General features: G+C 41.8%; 2 protein-coding genes across 9 annotated transcripts in view; one reads left to right on the forward strand and one right to left on the reverse strand.

Annotated features, from left to right (window-relative positions):
• The window catches only part of Agl (amylo-alpha-1,6-glucosidase and 4-alpha-glucanotransferase), a 78491-nt gene extending 78200 nt beyond the window's left edge, over window positions 1-291 (reverse strand). The window contains exon 1 of the mRNA XM_074050917.1: window positions 39-291. The gene's annotated coding sequence lies outside the window, so the exon portion shown is untranslated. The remainder of the gene's footprint in view (window positions 1-38) is intronic.
• A 107-nt stretch (window positions 292-398) lies between these two features.
• Frrs1 (ferric chelate reductase 1) overlaps window positions 399-22532 on the forward strand; it is a 97387-nt gene continuing 75253 nt past the window's right edge. The window contains exons 1-2 of one of the 8 annotated variants that reach the window (XM_074050921.1): window positions 399-547; window positions 17483-17649. In XM_074050921.1, the coding sequence (XP_073907022.1) occupies window positions 17530-17649 (120 nt within the window). In that variant the 5' untranslated portion in view covers window positions 399-547; window positions 17483-17529. Of the gene's footprint in view, window positions 755-17482; window positions 17650-22532 lie in introns of those variants that run through there. The other 7 variants (XM_074050922.1, XM_074050923.1, XM_074050925.1 and 4 more) reach the window with 7 other exon arrangements.

Below are 22532 nucleotides of genomic sequence, written 5' to 3' on the forward strand. Positions count from 1 at the left end.
CAGGTCCCCGCGGGGCCAGGCGCATTGCTAGCACTTACGGCGAGCAAGCTGGACGTGCCACGTCTGGGACACTGCAGGGCCGCGCGGCGTCGGCGCTCCAGCGGGGACAGAGAGCAAAAGGGGAAGGCCAGGCCGGCTGCCCGGGCGGGGGACCCGAGCCACCGCCCGCGGAGCGCAGGGCGCCCTGAAGGGCAAAGGGAGGGGCTGCGGCTGGGGACTCGCGAGGCCGTGTGGGCGTGGCAGGCAGCGCGCGTCCCCGAGAGTCCGTCCAGCCAGGTCCCCAAGAAGACTGACCCCGCCGGGCCGCGCGCGCACTTGCTCAGGTGGGCGGGCCGCTCCTCTCGCCCACTTCCTGGAGCCTCCGCTCTCGCGAGACTACCGCGAGCCCGTGTCGCTGGTCTCGCGAGAGACCCGGGCGCTGTGGAAGTTCGGCTGTCGCGGGCACCAGGGTAGAAGCCTGTAAGATTTTATGACCAAGGGAGAAGGAAAACCCACTTTTCTGGGACTTTTCCAGGACACCTGATCGTCTTGAGAAAATGGACAGAAGGTTGGAGTTAAGTTAGCAGGGTGGGGAAGAATTTCGCTTATTGTGGAATTACAGTACTGTAGGTCCAAGAAGGATGATGAGATAGACGATAGATAATAGATAGATGATTGATAATAGATGATAGATAGATAGATAGATAGATAGATAGAAGGATGCTGGAATAGCCAGGCGCGGTGGTTTACGTTTGTAATTCCAGCTACTGTGGAGGTAAGAGATGGGGAGGATCGCAGTCCAAGGCCACCCCCGCTCGCAAAAAGTCACACCCCATTTTAATCAACAAGTCGGATTTGCTTATATCTGCCTGTAATCACTGCTACACAGGAAGCATAAGTAGGAGGGTGGGGGTCTAGGTCGCCCTGGGCAAAAGCCCTCAAACCCTTTCAAAAAAATAATCTAAAAACAAGACGAAAGGGCTGGGGGCGTGGCTTAAGGGGCTGAGCACCTGCCTAACAAGTGCAAGCCCCACCCCCACGCCCCGCATTTCAAATCCCAGTACTGCCAAAAACAAAGCGAAAGAACAAAAGCCGAAATACATGCTTGTCTCAGGTTTTTGAGAATGGCTAGCTGCAAACGTGAGTTGGAGAACCCAGAGTTTATAAGTGTGCTGATTGCCAGGCACATTGGTGCTGGGAATGCAGTCACTGCACATGTGGAACTCCTGCATTTTACTTATGAGTGGCAGGTAAACAAATAAGCAAACTATATAGGATAATCGCCTGTAGGCAATAAAGCAGGGAAGGAGGACATGTGGAAGTCAGGAGAGAGGTTTTTAATTCTAAATACAGTCATCAGGAAAGTGACGGAAACAGGGTACAGGGTTGCATGCAGAGGTATGGGAAGTGCAAAGGCCCTGAGGCCTGGCAGTCCTGGTGGATTGAAGAAGGCCACTGTTACAGAGTGAAGAGAAAGGGTGGTGGGTCAGATCTCCTAAGGTTTGGTAGACTATCACCAGGACTTGGGCTTTTCCTCTGGGGAAAAGCAGTTAGAGGATTTTAAACTGAGGAGTGACCTTTTAAAAGGATCACTCTGCAACTTCATGGGGAATAGCTGAGTAAACTGCAGGGTAAAGCAAGAAAGGGACCAGTTAGGAAGTGTTTCAGTTAGGAAGACAAGGTGTTGTGTTTGCTGTGGGCTTGAGCACGTGCTGAAGAAAATGTATAGCAGTGGAAGTGGTGATAAGTTGTTAAATTCGGGATCTATTTGAAGTTAGAGCCTGTAGGATTTGCTCCTGAGAGAAAGGAGTCAAGGGTGATTCCAAGATCTTAATCCCGAACAACATAACTAGCACAAGGTCTTGAGTTCAAACCCCAGTGCTGCAAAAAAAAAGAAAAAAAGCAATGTATGAAATACTGAGTGCCAGGACTGGGGTGTGGCTCAAATGTTCAAATGGTAGATCGGTTGCCTATTAAGTGTGAGGCCCTGAATGCAATCTAGTACCACAAAAAGAAAGAAAGAAAAGAAAGATTGAGTGCCATATAGCTAAACGAAGATTTTCAAGTAGTCATCAAAAAACAGGTGAAATTAATTTTACTAATATACTTTAACTCAATATATCTCAGACATTATTTTTTCTATCATTTTTACATTTACTTACATGTGTATACATTATTTATGCCACCCCCCCAACATTATTTCAACATGTAATCAGTATTAAAAGTTACTGGTTGGACTGGAGGTGTGGCTCAAGCGGTAGAGCACCTGCTTGCTTTACTAGTGCAAAACCCTGAGTTCTAACTCCAGTCCCACAAAAAATAGTTATTGGTGAGCTGTTTTACATATCTTTCCCATCTTAAGTCCTTGCAATCTGGTGTGTACTTTGCAATTGCCATGCCTCAATTCCTATAGCTACATTTCACGTTAGTACTCTTCCATATGGAAGGGCAGAAATTGCCATTTATTGAGAAGAAAAAGAGAACGGAGTAGGATTGGAGGGTAAAATTGCAGACAGTAATTGGAAATGACTGTTAAACATCCTACTGGAGATACCGAGTTGACATTTGTATCTCTGATTTTATTGGAGGCTTGTAAAATCAATTAGTTGTAACCAGAAAATTTTAAAATAAAATGAAAAAGATATGAATACAGTCAATCCGGTAAAAGTATTATTTCACAAAACCTCTGTTGCTGTTCCTTATGTTTTGGTGTACAGAGTCATGATTCTCCTGGGGGGGTGTGGGGGTGTGGGGGTGGGGTGTCACAGTTAAAAACAAGATTGAAAGTGCCTGTTCTGGAATGTGTGCTGTGTGAAACTGAAATTCATGATTTTGAAACAGCCTGGATTTGAGTCCCAGCTCTGCCACCAACTTACCTGTGAAAATTTAAAAGGTACTCAGGCTCTTTCTGCTTTGGCTTTTCCAAATGAAAATGGTAAGAAAAAGTACCTGCTGTTACTTAAATGACGGCTTAGGACTGTGCCCAATACATACTAAGTACTGGTGTAAGTCCATATGGTTAGAGTGGGCTCTCACCCGGTTACATTTGTGCGTGTCTTCGGGCACTCCCTCCCCCGAACCCGTTCCATTTCGGATCTTCTGGCCTCAACACACTGCCCTCCTGCTGACTCCCAAATTAGCCTTTCCAGCTGGCCTGCGCTCACATTACTGCCAGGGTTTCACCTAGCTAAGAGCTAAAACAGAACACGCATTCCTGTAGTAGCATTTATTCTTGCACCAGTGTTTGAATTTGATAAGATTTGTTAGTCCAACCCATGCTAACTTTGGAGCTTTCATGTGAAATACAGTGAAGCATGGTGAGAAATGGAACCATGATTTATCAGGATGGCCTCTAAGAACAACTTTGAAAAGAAAAGACATATGAGTTGCAATTTGTAAAGTTCTTGGAATGCTGATAAATTTGCGGTGGAGAGCTCCAGTGTTGCCACTTGCCTGGCCCCATGGCGGTGAGCATCTGTCATGTGCCTGTCCTGTGCCTGACAGTGATCTATGTATAGCCAACAGTCTCCTGCTGTAGCTGGGGAGCATCTCACATCTTCTTGGCTCCTTGGCAGTGAGTCTGCTGTTTCTAAAATGCTGATGTGGATGCATTTGAGTGAGAGAAGGGCTGAGGTCAGAGAGGCTTTCTCCAGGCTTTGCATATGTGGGTATCTTCTACAAAAGGAGAGTACTTATTTGGGGTATCACTTGTGTTTGGGGCCTCGTCCTGGGATCACCTGGATCTGAAATGGATGGGCTACCTTACTCAGTTTTTATACTCTTCAGTATTTCCTGTTTGTTTTGAGACAGTCTTGCTGTGCAGCCCAAGGCTGGCTTTGAACTCTGGATCCTCCCTAGTGCTGGTATTGCAGGTGTGTAACACCATGCCCAGCTTTACTCTTTTGTGTGTTCTATGTACTTTATTTTATAGTGACATATAGTAACATAATGTCATAATTTTGTTTTTACAAAACTTTGAATCATGTTCTCAAAATCCTTTCTAAATGGAACAATTGGTTCTGCTCGTTTGCAATATCTAGATGTAGACAAGGAAGAGGAAAAGGGAAGACAGGAAAAAGAAATAACAAAGTCAGAGAACTCAGAGGACCTGAATGTAATAGGAAGAGGTGTGGAAAAAAGAGACAAATTTTTCAAAAATGAGATGGCTCAGTTTTACAAAATGAATTCTGGAGACTGGATTCATTTTAATCTTTCTAAATCACAGTTCAGAAATTCACCCATAAAATGGGGAAAACACCACCTTAAGTCAGGTGTGGTGTGAAGGATGAGAGTGAAAATTAGATGAAATAAAGCATATGAAGTAGTTTTTTTTTTCTATAGAAATCTGACTTTTATTCTTTTGAGTAAATTCCCAGAAGTGATGGAAGTTCTATTTTTTTTATTCATATGTGCATACAACGTTTGGGTCATTGCTCCCCCCTTCCCCCAACCCCTCCCTAACCCTCCCCGCCCCTCCCTTTCACCCCATCCCTTCTCTACCCGGCAGAACCTATTTTGCCCTTATCTCTAATTTTGTTGAAGAGACCAAAGGACCAAGGGTTTTTGCTAGTTGAGATAAGGATAGCTATACAGGGAGTTGACTCACATTAATTTCCTGTGCATGTGTGTTATCTTCTAGGTTAATTCTTCTTGAACTAACCTTTTCTCTAGTTCCTGGTCCCCTTCTCCTATTGACCTCAGTTGCTTTAAAGTATCTGCTTTAGTTTCTCTGCATTGAGGGCAACAAATGCTATCAGTTTTTTGGGTGTCTTACCTATCCTCATATCTCCCTTGTGGGCTCTCGCTTTATCATGTGATCAAAGTCCAATCCCCTTGTTGTGTTTGCCTTTGATCTAATGTCCACATATGAGGGAGAACATATGATTTTTGGTCTTTTGGGCCAGGCTAACCTCACTCAGAATGATGTTCTCCAATTCCATCCATTTACCAGCGAATGATAACATTTCATTCTTCTTCACGGCTGCATAAAATTCCATTGTGTATAGATACCACATTTTCTTAATCCATTCGTCAGTGGTGGGGCATCTTGGCTGTTTCCATAACTTGGCTATTGTGAATAGTGCCGCAATAAACATGGGTATGCAGGTGCCTCTGGAGTAACCTGTGTCACATTCTTTTGGGTATATCCCCAAGAGTGTTATTGCTGGATCATATGGTAGATCAATGTTTAGATTTTTAAGTAGCCTCCAAATTTTTTTCCAGAGTGGTTGTACTAGTTTACATTCCCACCAGCAGTGTAAGAGGGTTCCTTTTTCCCTGCATCCTCGCCAACACCTGTTGTTGGTGGTATTGCTAATGACGGCTATTCTAACAGGGGTGAGGTGGAATCTTAGCGTGGTTTTAATTTGCATTTCCTTTATTGCTAGAGATGGTGAGCATTTTTTCATGTATTTTTTTGGCCAGTTGAATTTCTTCTTTTGAGAAAGTTCTGTTTAGTTCACTTGCCCATTTCTTTATTGGTTCATTAATTTTGGGAGAATTTAGTTTTTTGAGTTCCCTATATATTCTGGTTATCAGTCCTTTGTCTGATGTATAGTTGGCAAATATTTTCTCCCACTCTGTGGGTGTTCTGTTCAGTTTAGAGACCATTTCTTTTGTTGAGCAGAAGCTTTTTAGTTTTACGAAGTCCCATTTATCTATGCTATCTCTTAGTTGCTGAGCTGCTGGGGTTTCATTGAGAAAGTTCTTACCTATACCTATTAATTCCAGAGTATTTCCTACTCTTTCCTGTACCAACTTTAGAGTTTGTGGTCTGATATTAAGATCCTTGATCCATTTTGAGTTAATATTGGTATAGGGTGATATACATGGATCTAGTTTTAGTTTTTTGCAGACTGCTAACCAGTTTTCCCAGCACTTTTTGTTGAAGAGGCTGTCTTTTCTCCATCGTATATTTTTAGCTCCTTTGTCAAAGACAAGTTGGTTATAGTTGTGTGGCTTCATATCTGCGCCCTCTATTCTGTCCCACTGGTCTTCATGTCTGTTTTTCTGCCAGTACCATGCTGTTTTTATTGTTATTGCTTTGTAATATAGTTTGAAGTCAGGTATTGTGATACCTCCTGCATTGTTCTTTTGACTGAGTATTGCCTTGGCTATTCGTGGCCTCTTGTGTTTCCATATAAATTTAACAGTAGATTTTTCAATCTCTTTAATGAATGTCATTGGAATTTTGATGGGAATTGCATTAAACATGTAGATTACTTTTGGGAGTATAGACATTTTTACTATGTTGATTCTACCAATCCATGAGCATGGGAGATCTCTCCACTTTCTATAGTCTTCCTCAATCTCTTTCTTCAGAAGTTTATAGTTTTCCCTATAGAGGTTGTTCACATCCTTTGTTAGGTTTACACCTAGGTATTTGATTTTTTTTGAGGCTATTGTAAATGGAATTGTTTTCATATATTCTTTCTCAGTTTGTTCATTATTAGTGTATAGAAATGCTAATGATTTTTCTATGTTGATTTTATATCCTGCTACCTTGTTATAGCTATTGATGTTGTGTAGGAGCTTTTAAATAGAGTTTTTTGGGTCTTTAAGGTATAGGATCATGTCGTCTGCAAATAGGGATATTTTGACAGTTTCTTTACCTATTTGTATTCCTTTTATTCCTTCTTCTTGCCTAATTGCTCTGGCTAGGAATTCCAGTACTATGTTGAATAGGAGTGGAGATAGTGGGCATCCTTGTCTAGTTCCTGATTTTAGAGGGAATGGTTTCAGTTTTTCTCTGTTAAGTATAACACTGGCTGTAGGTTTGTCATATATAGCTTTTATGATGTTTTGGTATTTTCCTTCTATTCCTAGTTTTCTTAGAGCTTTTATCATGAAATGGTGTTGAATCTTATCAAAGGCTTTTTCCTGCATCTTTTGAGATGGGCATGTGGTTTTTGTCTTTGCTTCTGTTAATGTGGTTTATTACGTTTATTGATTTTCATATGTTGAACCACCCCTGTATCCCTGGGATGAGGCCTACTTGGTTGTGGTGAATGATCTTTTTGATGTGTTGTTGAATTTGGTTATTTGGTTATTTGGTTATTTTATTGAGGATTTTTGCATCAATGTTCATTAAGGAGATTGGCCTATAGTTCTCCTTTTTGGAGGTGTCTTTGCCTGGTTTTGGGATAAGTGTAATACTGGCTTCATAACATGTGTGTGAAGTAGTTTTATTATTATTATTTTTATTATTCTTTTTTGGTGGGACTGGGGTTTGAACTCAGGGCTTCATGCTTGCAAAGTAGGCAGTCTGCCACTTGAGCCATGCCTTCAATTCATTTTGCTCTGGTTAATTTTGGAGATAAGGTTGTTTTAAAAATAGCACTTAGGGCTGGGTGCTGCAGGCCTGTAACCCTAGCTTCTTAGGCGGCTTGTTAGGGTACGAGGCCGGCCACCTCCTGAGAGGACAAAGGAAGTCACAAGGCGAGGTTTATTTCTAGCCGGCTAGGGTCCGAGCCTCCGCCTGATGCAGCAGGTTTCAACAAGGACCCTGAGAGAAAAGTTTAAGCAGGTTTTATACTCTTTAAAGCATCAATCATCGTCACATAGGAATTCCTCATGCCCCTGGGGTCACATTTTTTTGATCTTGCCCACATCCTGGTGGTGGGTAATATTATTTATTGGGAACTGGGGAAACACCAGAGGCTTACTTATCAGGTTACAAGGAATGCATTTTCCCATAAATTAGAGGCTAGTAGTGGAATAGAAACCTAAGGTTTAGATAAGAACAGCAGGGGAGTCCTGCTTTGGAAAGTTTATTTACAAGTGGAGACAAAGAAAGGCAGGAATGGGTGCTTATCTCTGCATGGTGCCTTTCATCTCAGTCCCAAACTTTTGCATGGCTCTAATGAGCAATTCCTCACAGCTCTGTCCAAGATTACAGCTTTTAATTGACAGTTTACCATGTTTTACAGCCCTGTTTCAAGGCTATCTTCTTCTTCACGAGGTTACCCAACGGTCATGCCGGTTATAGCTGATTTCTAGGCTAGGTGGGCTGCAAGTTAAAGTACCCCAACAGGCTGAGATTAGGAGGATCACAGTTTGAGGCCAGCCTAGGGAAATAGTTCATGAAACCCCATCTCTAAAAAATAATCAGAACAAAATGGACTGGAGGTGTGGCTCAAGCAGTAGAGCACCTGCTCTGTAAGTGTGCAGCCCTGAGTTCAAACCCTATCCCCCACTAAAATAGCACTTAGCATATGGTAGAATTTTAATAAATAATAGCTTTAAAAAAGGGTGATGTCTAGTTGTTTCTGTGGGGTGGAAGACTGTGGCCAGACAAATCAGCTGAAGGATGGGGCAGAGTTTTTTTTACTGTGTGAAGAGGGGGTGGAAAGGTGATTTTGGAGCTCATTGTTTTAGTCCAAATCACAGAGAACAGGAAAGGAATAGCCAAAGAATGAAATATGGATTAGTCAGTATACAATAGGTATTTAGGGTTTTTTTCTTCATTTTTTCTATTTGATGGTTTTTACATTTACTTACATGCTTATACATTGTTTGGGCCACCTCCCCTCCCACCCATACAATAGGTATTTGTTAGAAAACGTATTGAGATGCATACATGCTAGGTAATGATGCATGAGTTTCCGTTAGAAACAAAGCAGAGCTTGCATAGAAAGAAAATTGCTAGGCACTGATGTACAGATTAGTTGAAAACCGGGAAATTGTGTCAGGAGGAAACTCATGGCTTTTAGTGGTGATCTTTTTTTTTTATGAAAAAAAATGTTTTCCCTGTATAGCTATCCTTATCTCAACCAGCAAAAACCCTTGTTCCTTCCTATTATTGCTGATACTCTCTCTACAACAAAATTAGAAATAAGGGCAAAATAGATTCTGCTGGGTATTGGTGGGGGGGAGAGGGAGGGGGCGGAGGGGGTGGGGGCAGGGGGGAGAAATGAACCAAGCCTTGTATGCACATATGAATAATAAAAGAAAAATGAAAAAAAAAAAAGAAAAAGAAAAAAATGTTTAAAATATTTTAAAAGAAAAATTGTTTAAAATATTCTTCAGCCCCCAATTTGAAACTAGTTAATTTTACCCTTGCAAATAAATTTAACTTCCTGTTAAAATCACTGACTCCAGAGTTTCCATAATGGAGGGCTTGGGGCTGGTGGTTTGGCTGAGGAGACAGGACTAGAGCAACAGTTGTGAAGCTGATTTTCTGTATTTATCAGTGTCATTTCCACTGCTGCATGCAGAACAGGCAACAGTGACTCAAATAAGAGAAGTTTATTTTTCTCCCATATGAAAAGTCTACACATAAACTGGTAGGGCAGCTGGTAGGTTAGCTCTGTGAAGGCATCAGGAATTAGGCTCCTTCTACTCATACCTTCTTTCCTTTTGTTATGTGAGCCACATCTTAATTGTACAATAAGGTTGCCAGAGCTCCAGCTATCATATCCAAGTTTAGACAGCAGGATGGAGAAAGAAAAGAAGGGTGACTCGCCATCCTTTAAGGAGAATTTCTGTAAGTACCAGGTGACATTTCTTTTTGTCTCTCATTAACAAAAAACTTATAAGGTACGCCCAAATGTAACCTTTTATCTAGGCAGCAGTAAGCCTAGGTAAAGCTCAGGCTTTGTTGTTAAGGAGAGAGAATAGATTTTGGCAGACTATCAGTCTCTGCTTCAGTGTGTATGCATAGATAGTACTTCCTTGTAAATTTTTGTGTGTGTGTGTGTGGTGCTGGGGCTTGAACTCAGGGCCTTTGCCTTGAGCCACTCTACCAGCTCTTTTTTGTGATGGGGTTTTTCAAGATTGTGTTTTATCACAATGAGGTTTTCCAGAAATACCTATTTTTTTTTTTGTCAGACTGCTTGACTGAATCAATGACCTGCAGGAAATTAAGTTCACTCAAAGTGCACGTGAACACCTAAGTCCTGTTGGAGAATCCAGCTTTAGATCTGCTGGCCAAATGAGCTTGCTAAAACTCTTCTCGAACTGGGCCAACTTACCCTCCCAGTCACAGGAGGACTTGAGGGAATCACACTTGCTGCATGCTTACTCCCAAAAGGAAGGACAGAGGTGACCCAGGCTCATACAGCTATTGTTCCCAAGTTTACCAGCCAGATAAAATCACTGCCTCCCCAGGAATAGATTGAGTTAGAGTGAAGAGAAGCCAGGCTGTTGTTGGGGAGACTTTCTCTTCAAAGAAAATGGGAACTGGAGAGAAAATGTTACCTTCCTTTGTCCCCTAACTCCTAAGTTGTTACTGGTTTTCCAGTGATTGCAAAAGAAAATGTGTAAGATGTTTTAAAAATAAATTCATATATGCCCTATCAGTATTTGACAACAGCTAATATTTAATAAGCATCGAAGAGGTGTCAGGTAGTGTTCAAAGTCCATTGTATGAGCTAACTCAGTTCCCAAAACAAATACTATTATTGCCCCTAATCTTTCTTTTCAGTGTTAGGAAATGAACTCAAGACCTAGCACTCTGCCACTTGAGCCATGGCCTAGCCCTTATGATCCCCTCTTTTAAAAACTTTTTGTACTGGGATTTGAACTCAGGGCTCTGTGCTTGCTGCCACTTAAACCGCACCCTCAGTCCTTACCCCTAATTTAAAGAGAAGGAAACTGAGTCCCCAGGGTTAAGTGACTTGTGCAAGGTCATATGGTAAGCCAGCAGATGAATGTGACTTAGTAGTCTTGTTAAGTGAATTGTACATCTGAGGACACTGGTATTAGTCATACCTGATGTCAATAAAGACTTTATAAACTGAATTGGAACACTAACTTTACCTGTGACTGTGTTGGAGTGTGTTTGTTTTTTTGTTTCTGGGGATATTTTGACTCTTCTGCTAATGGCTTCCGTTCTTTGCCTTCAGGAAGTCTGCCTGCCTTGCTCTCCCTCTAAGGGTCTAGGGTCCATGCTGTTTTAAGCTCCATTGTTGTATGATTTATCGTATCTTGTGTGAGAAGTGCCTTTTTAACTTTTTTTCCTGTTAGAGTCTTTGAGATAGAGACTCTCACAAAATACACACTTGTGTTTTGTTTCTGGATGGTAGAGTTATAAAATCATTTATACTATTTAGATATACTAAAAGTGTATTTTACTTAGTTTTTTTGCAGTACTGGGTTTTGGACTCGGGGCCTCACACTTGCTAGGTGCTTATACATAGGAGGGCTACCACTTGAGCCACTCTACCATCCCTTTTTTGTGATTTTTTTTTTTTTTTTTGAGATAAGGTCTCACAAAATTATTTGCCTGGGCTGGCTTCAAACCTTGATGCTCCTGATCTCTGGTGCCCCTTCCTGTCCCATCTTTACTCAGAAATGGCAAATTTTTTTTTGTGTGTGGGACTGGAGTTTGAACCCAGGGCTTTGTGCTTGCAAAGCAGGCACTCAACCACTTGAGCCACACCTCCAGCCCACTCTGAGATGGTTTCTGGAACATAGAGCAGATTCTTGCAAGAACATGCACGAACTGGTCGTAGTTTCTAGTCTTGTTCCTGGTTACTGTGTTAGCACAAGCTACTGATGTCTGTAGCTGATAACTTCCTGCTCATTGTTTACTTTACAGAGTCTAAAGTCAGACCCCTCTCCCCCTGCCCAACACACTTGTGTTAAACTTCATGGAGTTCCTGCTTTCAGGTAGAGCCCTCTGTTTATCTGTGATGGAGTGGACTCCATCCACTTCATAAGCTTTTGCTAGAATCATCTCACTTGTGCCATGATGGTTCCATGAAATGTGTGCTGGGAATAAAAACCAGGCCCTGACTGTAACTGATTGCCTTAATTTACCCTCTCAATCATGCTGGGACCCCCCTTTCTGGATCCTCTTTTGCCCAGCATAGGACTCACTGTACACACAGAACAGAGAGCAAAACAAAAAGGCCCAGATTCACTCAAAGAGGTACTGACCATCCTGTGCACTAATTAAGGGATACAGTACCAAATAAAACAGGCAAAGTCCTTCACCACATGTGGTTTATCATCTAGAAATCTCCATACCTATCTGATTTGCTTTTATGAGGACACATTAGACCCTTTCCCTCTCTCTTGGGTCGCTTTACCTCTGCACAATTCCACAAGCCCTCTCTGTGCTCTCTGTAACAATCCGAGTCCCCTACTGAGGCAGGTGGGTGTCTTAGACTCCTGGAGAAAGAATTGCATGTTCAAAGGCAGATGAGAAAAGTGCATTAATATTGTTAACAGTACTCTATTACATCTGGGTCTCCAGTGTCTTGTGCAGTGCCTGGCACGTTACGCACCCCATAATGAATTAAATGGATTATAATGTCTATACTTTTGTTTCTGGTTTGATGATTAATTTACTTAGGCTAACTTTTTCCCACATATTGAGTATTGTTTTCACTTGTATTTCTTTCCTCCCCTTTGTGTAATTTTGTGTGTGTGTGTGTGTGTGTGTATGTGGGACTGGGGTTTAAACCCAGGGCTTTGCGGTTACAAGATGCTTGAGCCATGCCTGCAATTCACTTTACCCTGGTTATTTTGGGGAGGGGTCTCGAGAGCTATTTGCTTGGGCTGGTTTTGAACTTCAATCTCCCGATCTCAGATTGTCAAATAGCTAGGATTCCAGGGGTGAGCCATTGGCACCCAGCCCCTCTTGTGTAATTTTTAAAATAGCTCTTGGAACAAGTCTTCCAGAACAAACACAGTGAGCTGTTATTTCATTATCTCTTTTCTCCCCAACTCTAAAAATTTGTGGCAATTTTCAGTTGTGCATTTTTAGTCACTATCATGTGCAGCTATGTCTACCATCTCTGCAGATTTTTTTTTTTTTTTTTGGCAGTGCTAAGGAGCAAGCTCAGGGCCTCATACCTGCTGGACAAGGGCTCTACCACTGAGCTACATTCCCAGCCCCAGAGCTCTTTTCATCTTATAAAATGAAAGCTCTATGTTCTTTAGACAACTCCCTACCTCCTCTCTCTCAAATGCACGGTAAGCTCTGGCTAGCATAGTGTCAACCATGCTGCATTTACTGTTTTCCAAAGTAGCACCCTTCCTCTCATTGACTGTCATTAGTTTTTAATTTTAATTTTCTCAGCCATAAATAGGAATTGCTTTGATAGCTAATTTTGTGGGCCCCTTGCCCAGTTCGGAAGAGTGGAAAACAAGCAAATATTGCAAGACAAACCTTCCACAATGGAAGAGTTTGTACACTGCATTGTGTTTCCCGACATAAGCTGTATGTCTCTCTCCTAACAGAGAGAACCACTGTGCATGCCCTGACCTTTCTCTCCTCTCCTTGATCCAGGAGAGAGCACATGAAGCTCAGTAACTTCCATAGTTAATTTACTGTGAAGTATAAATGAAAGTATCCCAGTTCTACAAACAGTACAAAAGCAGAAAGTTATGTTCTTTGACTCAGGATTGTTGAACTGACAGATTTAGCATTTGGTATTGGAGAGCACTGTGCTTTTTTTTTTTTTTTGTCATATCATTATTGATTGCTTTTTCTTTTCAAAGTAATATAGACTCAACAGTTAAGTTGATAGACTCTTTGATGGTAGATGGCCAAATAATAATATAAAGCTAGAATTGGCAAATAAAGGTAATTTAATTAACCTCTCAAAGTAGGTCTTTATTTTTTGCAAACTATTACATAGTATCCTAGTGAAAATAAACTTAGCTGAACTATAAGCTGAGTGATACTTGCTGTCTGAATGCTCAGTGTAATGACCAACACAACCTAAGCTAGCAGAGCACTTGTCAGAACTATTTCACTGCCAATCAAGTCAACTCAGAGGAAAGGTCAGTGGTGTAACTACAAAGGCCAGTCTATTTTAATTGCCTAAGGTTTAAAAAAAGCCCTCTTCTCAATTTACTATGACTGCAAGAGTCATTTTCCTACTTACATAGTAGTAAAGGACTTGTGTATCTCAAATGCAATTTGTGGAAAATCAGGAAAACATTAAGTTAATCAGCACTTTGGAAAGTATTGAATGAATGTATGTTGTGTGTCCTTTTGGGGCAAATGATTGCTCCTTGATCACATAAAGAAATAAAGTTTCATATTCTTTATTTCTTTTTTCTTTCTTTAATTTCTGTGTTGTTGTTTTGAGACAGGGTCTCATTAGGTAGCCCAGGCTGGCCTCAAACTTGAGATCCTCGCCTCCTGAGTGCTAGAACATTTTTTATAAAAAAATGTTCAGGGCTGGGGGAGTGGCTCAAGTGGTAAGAGCGCCTGCCTAGCAAGCATGAGGCACTGAGTTCAAGCCCCAATGCCACATACACACATAAAAATTTTTACTGGATGCTGGGTGCTGATGACTCATGCCTATAATCCTAGCTCCTAAAGGGGCAGAGATCAGGAGGGTTGTGGTTTGAAGCCTGCCCTGGGAAATAGTTTGTGAGACCCTGTCTCGAAAATACCCAGTCCAAAAAAGGAGCCAACAGAGGGGCTAAAGTGGTAGAGGTCCTGCCTAGCAAGCATGGATCCTAAGTTTAAATTCCAGTCCCACCAAAAAAAATTATTCTACTGGAAAGAATGTACAAATCATCTAAAGTTACTTATATCCTGAAAAAAAAATGAAACCTACCTAAATTTTATAATGGTATTTTTGAAGTACAAATGTATGAAACATATGTTAAATTCTGAACCAATTCAAAATTTAGCCTTTGAACTTGCTTTAGAAGTCATGCCATATTTATTTAATGTATTCTCTAGGATCCATCTTTTTTAAATAAATTTTTATTAGGATATGTTTGTTGTACAGGGGGTTCATTGTGACAATTCCAAGTAGGCTTATATTGTACATTGGTTAGATCACCCTCATGGTCTCTCCCCCTCAACCCCCTCCCCGCCCCACTTGAAGTGGTTGCAAGAGGTTTCTTTGTTCTGTTTCATATAAGTATATGAAGTCCATCAACCATATTTCCTCACCTTCATCTCCTTCATTTACCTCCCCCTCCCACAAATACCCCCCTCCACACACACACTAGGATCCATCTTGGTCCATCTCTACTTCCTAATGTTTATTAGTTCTTTGATACTATAAAATAAGTTGTAAGAAGGAATGAAAATTTGAGGCACATTCTCATTCTGTTGTGCTATGTCTAAATAGTAACTTAGTATCAAGGTGTCAGACAGCCTCACTGTATTCATAATTCGGTACCACTCAGGAGAGCAGGAAACAAAAACACGACGTACATGTCAGGAAAGACAATTGGAGAACCTATTGACACACTAGTTGTGTAGACAAGCCTCTTTGGGAGACTAATGTTCACCACAATGGTCTCTAATGTAGAATGCAGAAATAGGAAATCTGTATCAGAAGGAGAATGCACAGTGAGATACTATTCAGAAATCAGGAATTTCAGCTACACAAAGTGGCGATGATACTACATTTCAGGAAGATTGGAGGGCTTTGGGGGCAACCTACTGTGGTCTCACTGACATGCCCTCACTCAGCAAGACACAAAGCATGGGATAAGGAAAGCCTTCAGGTTGTTGAGACTTCTACCAGGTCCTGTCCCCGAGAGAATTGACAGCAATCAGAATTCACAGAATTCCACAGAATTCAACCTGTGGAAGTTGTGATGCTTAGTCTTGTACTTCCCCCTGCATCACTCCTGTAAGAGCTGGTCCTTGGCTAATGGAGCTGCTCAAGAGGTAGTGTCTGCCTAGCAAGCGTGAGGCCTTGAGTTCAAACCCCCTACTGCCAGAAAAAAACAACCCAAAACTGGTCCTTGCCAGGTGTCAGTGACTCACGCTGTAATCCTAGCTACTTGGGGGCTGAGATCTGGAAGATCATGGTTTGAGACCAGCCCAGGAAAATAGTTCGTGAGACTCCATCTCCAAAATAACCAGAGCAAAGTAGACTGGAGGTGTGGCTGAAGTGGTAAAGTGCCTGCTTTGCGAACTTGAAGCCCTGAGTTCAAACCCCAGTCCCACCAAGAAAATAAAAAAAATAAAAAGAGCTAGTCTTCCATTGTGGAGCAAGACATGCACCAGGTAAGCTTAAGGACCCTCTACCCAGCTGTCCTCTTGCTTTTAGAGGCTCAGCCACATGAACTCTGGATACTACTCTGAAGACAATAATGCTGACTTCTTGCCTCCCAGGTATCTTGTATCCATCTTTCATTTGAGGTACTATGAGATTGGATCAAGACGGAATTTCTTTAAAGTCCTAAGAAATATTTAGTGAAATAATATGATGGTTTTTGTGGGAATATTGTAGAACAAATTTATACTTCTTATATGTATTTTCTGCAATTAAACTATGTTATTCATATGATCAAATTAACCATAGATTGTATTACCTCTGGGTTGCCAAAATTCCTTGGCATTTTGCACTGGATACTTAGTGCAAGATGATTTAATTAACATGTCTTTTTGTTGTGGTTGTTTTTCATGATACTAGGATTTGAACTCAGGGCCTCACATTTGCTAGGCAGGTGCTCTTACCACTTGAGCCACTCTGCCAGTCTTAATTATATCTTATAATGATATAATTGACTTATAATACCCCAAATAGGAAAAATTTAAACATGGAAGCACAGAATTAGTTTTCCTACAAGGAGTGAGTGAACCTCACGGTGTAGCATCTACATGCTCAGTAGAAGGGGGATTTGGCCGGTATCTACAGGAGTGCTTACATATATGCAAGTTGTTGGATACATTTTATTTGGTATCATTAGTACAGATCAAGTTGTCCCCTTAGTTCTTGGGTTTGAGAGACAGAATGTGGTGTTAACTGTTACTTCATTACTTAGGGCTTGGAGGAGTTGCTATTTAAAGTAGTTTATTCCTCTGCTAAATTAAACTTGCAATACCAGGGATATTTGATATTTATGTAGTACTTTACAGGTTTTCAAAGTATTGTAATATTTATGGTTCTGTTTAATCTTCTCCACAATTTTGTGAATAGTTACTAACTCCATATTGTAGATAGAAAAATAAGGTCTAGAAATGTAAAGTAGTTAGTTGGTCACAGAGAAACTAGCAGAGAAATCTGCTAGTTGGTCAGCAGATTTCTAAAACACTGCTGGGTGTGGCCACAAGGTATGGGATTACACAGAGATGAAAGGTACTGATTAGGCCACACGACTTTTTTTTTGTGGAATAAATCAGCAGTTTCAGAGACAGTGTGGGTCCTATCCAGGCTGGCACAAATAGGCAAGGGGTCCATCTGATGGAGTAAGATGTGTTAGCACTAGGCATAAACTGCAGTCCATGCACTCAACTGATGCCATCTTTGTGGTTGGGGTTGGTGTTAGACCACAGGTTGCAGATACAAATAGCTTGTACAGAGAAGGGGCTGAAAAGGGGCTCCGAGGACCAGGTATATCAGAGGCCCAGAAGTTGTACTGTGTAGGATCTTTACCAAGCTCCAAACTTAGTTGCAGAACTAGAATCCAAATGACTGAGGTAGTGGCTCCCCCTAAATATGGGCAAACATGATGGGAACTAGGCATGGGGCTGGGAAGTGGACTATTGGTAGTTAGTGGGCTGTGAATGTCACCCAGACAGGAAACAGCAGGAAAGTAGGCTGATTCTTGGTTCTTTAATGTGTTCTAGGCCTGGTTCTCATTGGTTCAGATTGGAGGGCTCAATTTGCCGATCAAATGTCTTTAGCCCTTCCTGCTGGATGGAGCACAGTGGGCAGCAAACAGGAGACACGGTTCTTTTGGTGCTCGAGCCCATGGCTCAACATGCAAGCACTTTACCTGAGATGTTTTCCTCAGGTAAGTCTACTCGATGTTTCCATGTTCCCCTGTAAACATGTGCACTGCATTTTATAGTGCCCCACTGTGTACCTTCATGGAATGTTGCCAGGCGGGCACATATTGCTTTATCAGCACTTGTAGGACTCTCTGGAAAAATAGTACAGGCTCTCTCATGATCCGGTTTTGTTAATAACTTTGATTATTACAAAGCAAAAAGCAATCCAGGATGGACATGCTGGCTCATGCCTGTAATCCCAGGTACTCAGGACGTAGAGATTAAGAGGCTTGCCATCATGGTTCTTGGCCATCCCAGGCAAAAGGTTAGTGAGACCCTATCTCAACAAAAAAGTTAGGTGTGGTGGCATGCACCTGTCATCCCAGCTATGAGGGAGACAGGAGGATTGAGGTCCACACTGGCCTGAACAAAAAATGTGAGTCCCTACTTGAAAAACAACTAAAGCAAAAAGGGCTGGAGATATGTGTCCATGGAGGAGTGCCCAAGTGCCAAGCTCTGAGTTCAAACCCCAGGACCACCAAAAAATTAAAAAATCAATGACTGACAGGTAAAGTGGCCTCTGCTTTTCCAGGTCACCAGTTTCCGAATCTTGTGAAGGTCTGTGTGTTTCTGTGTATGCATGCACGGCTGAATAAGGTGTGGGGACTTTCCATTTGCATTCCCGGTGTGCTTTGCGATTCTACGTGTGATGCTAGTACCATCGGCATTGCCCGGAGCTCATTAGAAATGCCTAGGGTGGACCTGCTGGAGTCGTGTTCTAACAAGATCCTGGGGGATCTGTAACACCTTCAAGTGTCAGTAGTTCTGGCCACGCCTTAGTGCCTCAAGTTCACGCCTTCCTAAACCTTCATGTTTAGAGGCCCCTTACTTCCTATTTTACTGAGATCTGTAGACTATCATATAGCCAGTTCAGTTGTATGATTTTTTTAAAATTATAGAACCTGCTACTTTGTGTGCCCTAAGCTGCCCCTCCTCCTTATTTTGTCAGAAAAGGGAGGCTTTTTAAGTTCCCATAGTTTCCCTTTTTCTCCTTGATGATTTTTGGGTTTTTGAGGTAAAGCATTACCTTCAGCTTTCAGAGGGTATATTCACTCTGATCACTTGTAGGCAGTTTTTCCCCATGGTGTCTCCCCTAACATCTGTGTGCTGAGATTCTGCTCACGGTTGAGTTCCCTCAGGAAATGTGAGTTGCCCTTCATCTCAATAGTGCATTTTTTTAGGTAGCTTTGGAGTACCTTTTAAATGAAAAGTCACAGAGAGGATCTAGCTTGTACTGTCTCTGTTAAGCTCAAGTTTTTGTTTTGATTTCTTGCAACACTATAGAAATCTTTCTTTTTCGAGTCCAAAAATTTGTTTATTTCTTATCAGCTACAAACATGAAAGGGAGCCAGAGGACTCACTAGATAATTAATAGGAAAATATTCCTTCATAAGTAACCAGCTACTTGGAATTGTGATGCCAAGGGAAATTATAGCGTGTGGGTTACTTACATCTTTTCCAGTAGAAACAATTTGTCTATTCACTGGAGACAACTCCAATTTTGGGGACAATCCAATAATTCTGAGATTCATATTTTATTTACAAGTAAATGAAAGTGTAAACTTAATTCTGGATAAGAAAAGCAGTACCAAGACAGAGCTGCTGGCTCTGCAGTGCCGTGTGTTGTAGAAAGGGATCCATGCCACTGTTTCTTTAAACAGTGATTTTGTTATTTAAACAAAACAAAATCCCAGGGTTTCTTCATGTGAAAGAATTAAAAGTAAAAAATTATTTCTTCAAAACTACAGTCTCTGGTCAAATGTGTGAGGTAACCAGGTTGTTATTTTCCTTCAGTGACAGCCCCTGCTCTCCAAGAGCAAGAGCCTGTGAGCAAAGGACCTAATACTCATCAAAGAATGGAGAGACCTCAATCTCTAAGGCTGACCTTTCAGCTTCTCTGCTTCCAGCTTGCTCTGCTGCTCCACCCTCTGTTCTTCTGGGATCTCTTCAACAGACACCTGCTGCCGGGGTGTGTCTCTCTCCTTTTCCAAGTTCATTTCTCCTAGTAGGACCACATTTTCTCCTCTGACCACAAAAATCCCTTAAGGAATATCACAATACTTTTTGCCCACATGAATATACTCCACAGTCTGATGCAGCACTAAGTTGGCAAACTGACCAATGCTTCTTAAAAAGCCACGAGTGGCCCGGCACCTGTGGCTCATGCCTGTAATCCCAGCTACTCAGGAGGCAGAGCTCAGGAGGCTCGTGTTCAAAGCCAGTCCAGGCAAATAGTTCAAAAGACCCTATTTTGAAAAAACCCATCACAAAAAAGGGCTGGCAGAGTGGCTCAAGGCGTAGGCCCTGGGTTCAAGCCCCAGTACTACCACCACAACAACAAAGCCATGAGTGCCCTTCCATGTCGAAGCAGGACCACATACTTTTTGTCTGATGGCCTCGTTGAGGCTGATGGTGCTGTGCATGTAGTTCATTTTGAGCTGAAAAACAGTTGCCATGTACAGCGGCGTGGGCCAGCATGTTCATCGTTGGGGGGATGGGACAAGAACCCCAATCCCAACCTGCACATCTGCCCCTGCTCTCAGCAGGGGGGCTACCCAGAAGTAGCTATAATTTCTGAGTCTTAGTCATGGAGCCTCAGTTATTTTATTCTCCGTCTAAATCAATTAAGGAAAATTTTCTTTTTTTCTTTTTTTTTTTTGGTGTTGGGGGTGTGCCTTCACACTTGCTAGACAGTTTTTGGTTTTTTTGAGATATGAACTTGCTATGTAGGCAGGCTGGCCTTGAGGTCAGGATCTCCTTCCTCAGCTTCCCTGAGCACTGGGATTACAGGAGTGCACCACCACATCTGTTGCCCAGGCTGGTCTTGAACTCCTGGGTTTAGGTGATCTGCTTCCCTCAACCTCGCAAATAGTGGAATTGCAGGCACACAACCCTGTGCCTGGCAAGGAAGAGTTTTTGTTGGACATGTCTTATCTGCTCTGTTAGTTTAGTTTTCTACTTTCCCCATCTTTGTTATAAAAGGGAAAAATCCTCATGGGACATGTTGTCATTTTGAAATTAATATATGTTTATATAAAATGTGTGTATATGTATATACTATTTTTGCTTATGTATCAGAAATCACATTTAGAGAGATTCTCTGTAAATTAAGCTTAAACCATTTTGGTTGGTAAGGGCCAACAACATTGTGGCTGGTTTCGTAAGAACCCTCTTCACTTTGAGACCATATTCTCTGTTTCTTCATTTTCTCTGCAAACCACACAGGATGATGAAGAAATAAGTGAGAGAAGTCTGCTGAAATATACTCACAGCAAGCTAGCTTAAGTGTCACCTACTGAATGATAGGAATTTTTAACACAAGCAGTGGCATTTTCTGAAAGTGACCCTAGGAGCTAGTTCTTGGTTACCTGAACGGATGGCCATATGGAACCTGGAAATAGCCTTCAACTAGTGGGAGAACTCAACTTCCTGTAAGACCCATGGCATTATTTCTCTGTCTTGCAGGGACTTCCACCTCATGCTCCCCTCTGTCTTCAGGTGTTGAACAGGGGCTTCAGTCACTTTCTCTGACTAGCTAGCATAGACAGCCAGCCTGATGGTCTGGTCTGAGGGTCTTTTCTGATGAGGTTACCACCATGTTTTCCATATGAGAAAGCATGGTGGGGTGGATGGTGTTGCTTTCCTGGACTGAGTGTCCATCAGAAGGTCCTGGCCTCTGCCTACCTTTCATGGAACAATCAAAGAACCTATGTTTTTCTTGTTACCTAGTTTTTAATCCCTACTATGTGACATTGTAAAATTCACCCCAAGCTGAGCTCCAGGTGACCACGCCTTACATAACACACTTACTAACAATAATCAAATAAGTACACTTTTGTGTACCAGAGTGTCCTGTCATTAGTTAGCTTTGGGACAGTGAACTTGGTTATCCTGTATCTCAATTCTCATCACTTGTAACATGGATTACTAGTCATATTCATACTCTGCCTTGGATAAAATATCTTTTTTTCTGTCTGTTAGCTTACAGACTTATCTATAACCCTCCTTGCCCAGCTAAAACTCCATGCATATAATAAGACTTTTGCCAGTACCCTAAGCTCCCTTCTATCTAAAACTGCAGCATCCTCAAAGACCGCAGTCATCGATAAACCACAGTGTCTGTTTTCTGCATGTGTGTGGAGCAGCCAAGCACTGGGGCAGGGGTTCCCAGTAGGCATGTTGATTTTACACACAAACACACACACACACAGAATTATAACAACTTCAAAATGGATCCTTAACACTGGGAATTCTGTCATGATTCTCTGTCAATAATAATTCTTTCATTTTCCTCTCATTCTCTGATTCTCAACTCTCACAGAGAAAAAGAGAGGCCATTCAGTGGCAGTTCCATCACCCGTCGCATTTTGTTTTTCTTTCTTAGTCACATGTAGCCCAAGCTGGCCTCACTCTCCCACGTGCTACATTCCATGTATGTGCGACCGTGCCCAGCCCATCTTCATCATGTGATCCTAACTGTCTCTGCCCATGCCATTTCACTTGTCTTCTGCTACTACACAGGTGGAACTGTTTCTCCTAAGGCCAAATCTTCCTCTTGTATGTTATCTTCTCCTACCTTCTCGGAGAACTGAAGTTATATGTTTTTTTCTATATTCACATTCTCGCTCACTCCTAGAGTTCAGTTTCCACCCAATTAAGAGAAAGAAAGAAAAAGAGGAAAGAAATTCCCACTGGGCCCCTCATTACTTTCTAGCTATCACCCTACTTCTTCGTCATAACAGAAAAAAAGTCAAGTTGTCTGCACTTCCTATTTCTCCTCATTTCTAAACTCTCTCCAATCTAACTTCTCCCTACCTGGCTCTATCTCAGTTTCTTTTTTCTTTTT

Source organism: Castor canadensis, chromosome 12, assembly GCF_047511655.1.
Source record: "Castor canadensis chromosome 12, mCasCan1.hap1v2, whole genome shotgun sequence".
In the NCBI taxonomy this organism is placed as follows: Eukaryota; Metazoa; Chordata; class Mammalia; order Rodentia; family Castoridae; genus Castor; species Castor canadensis.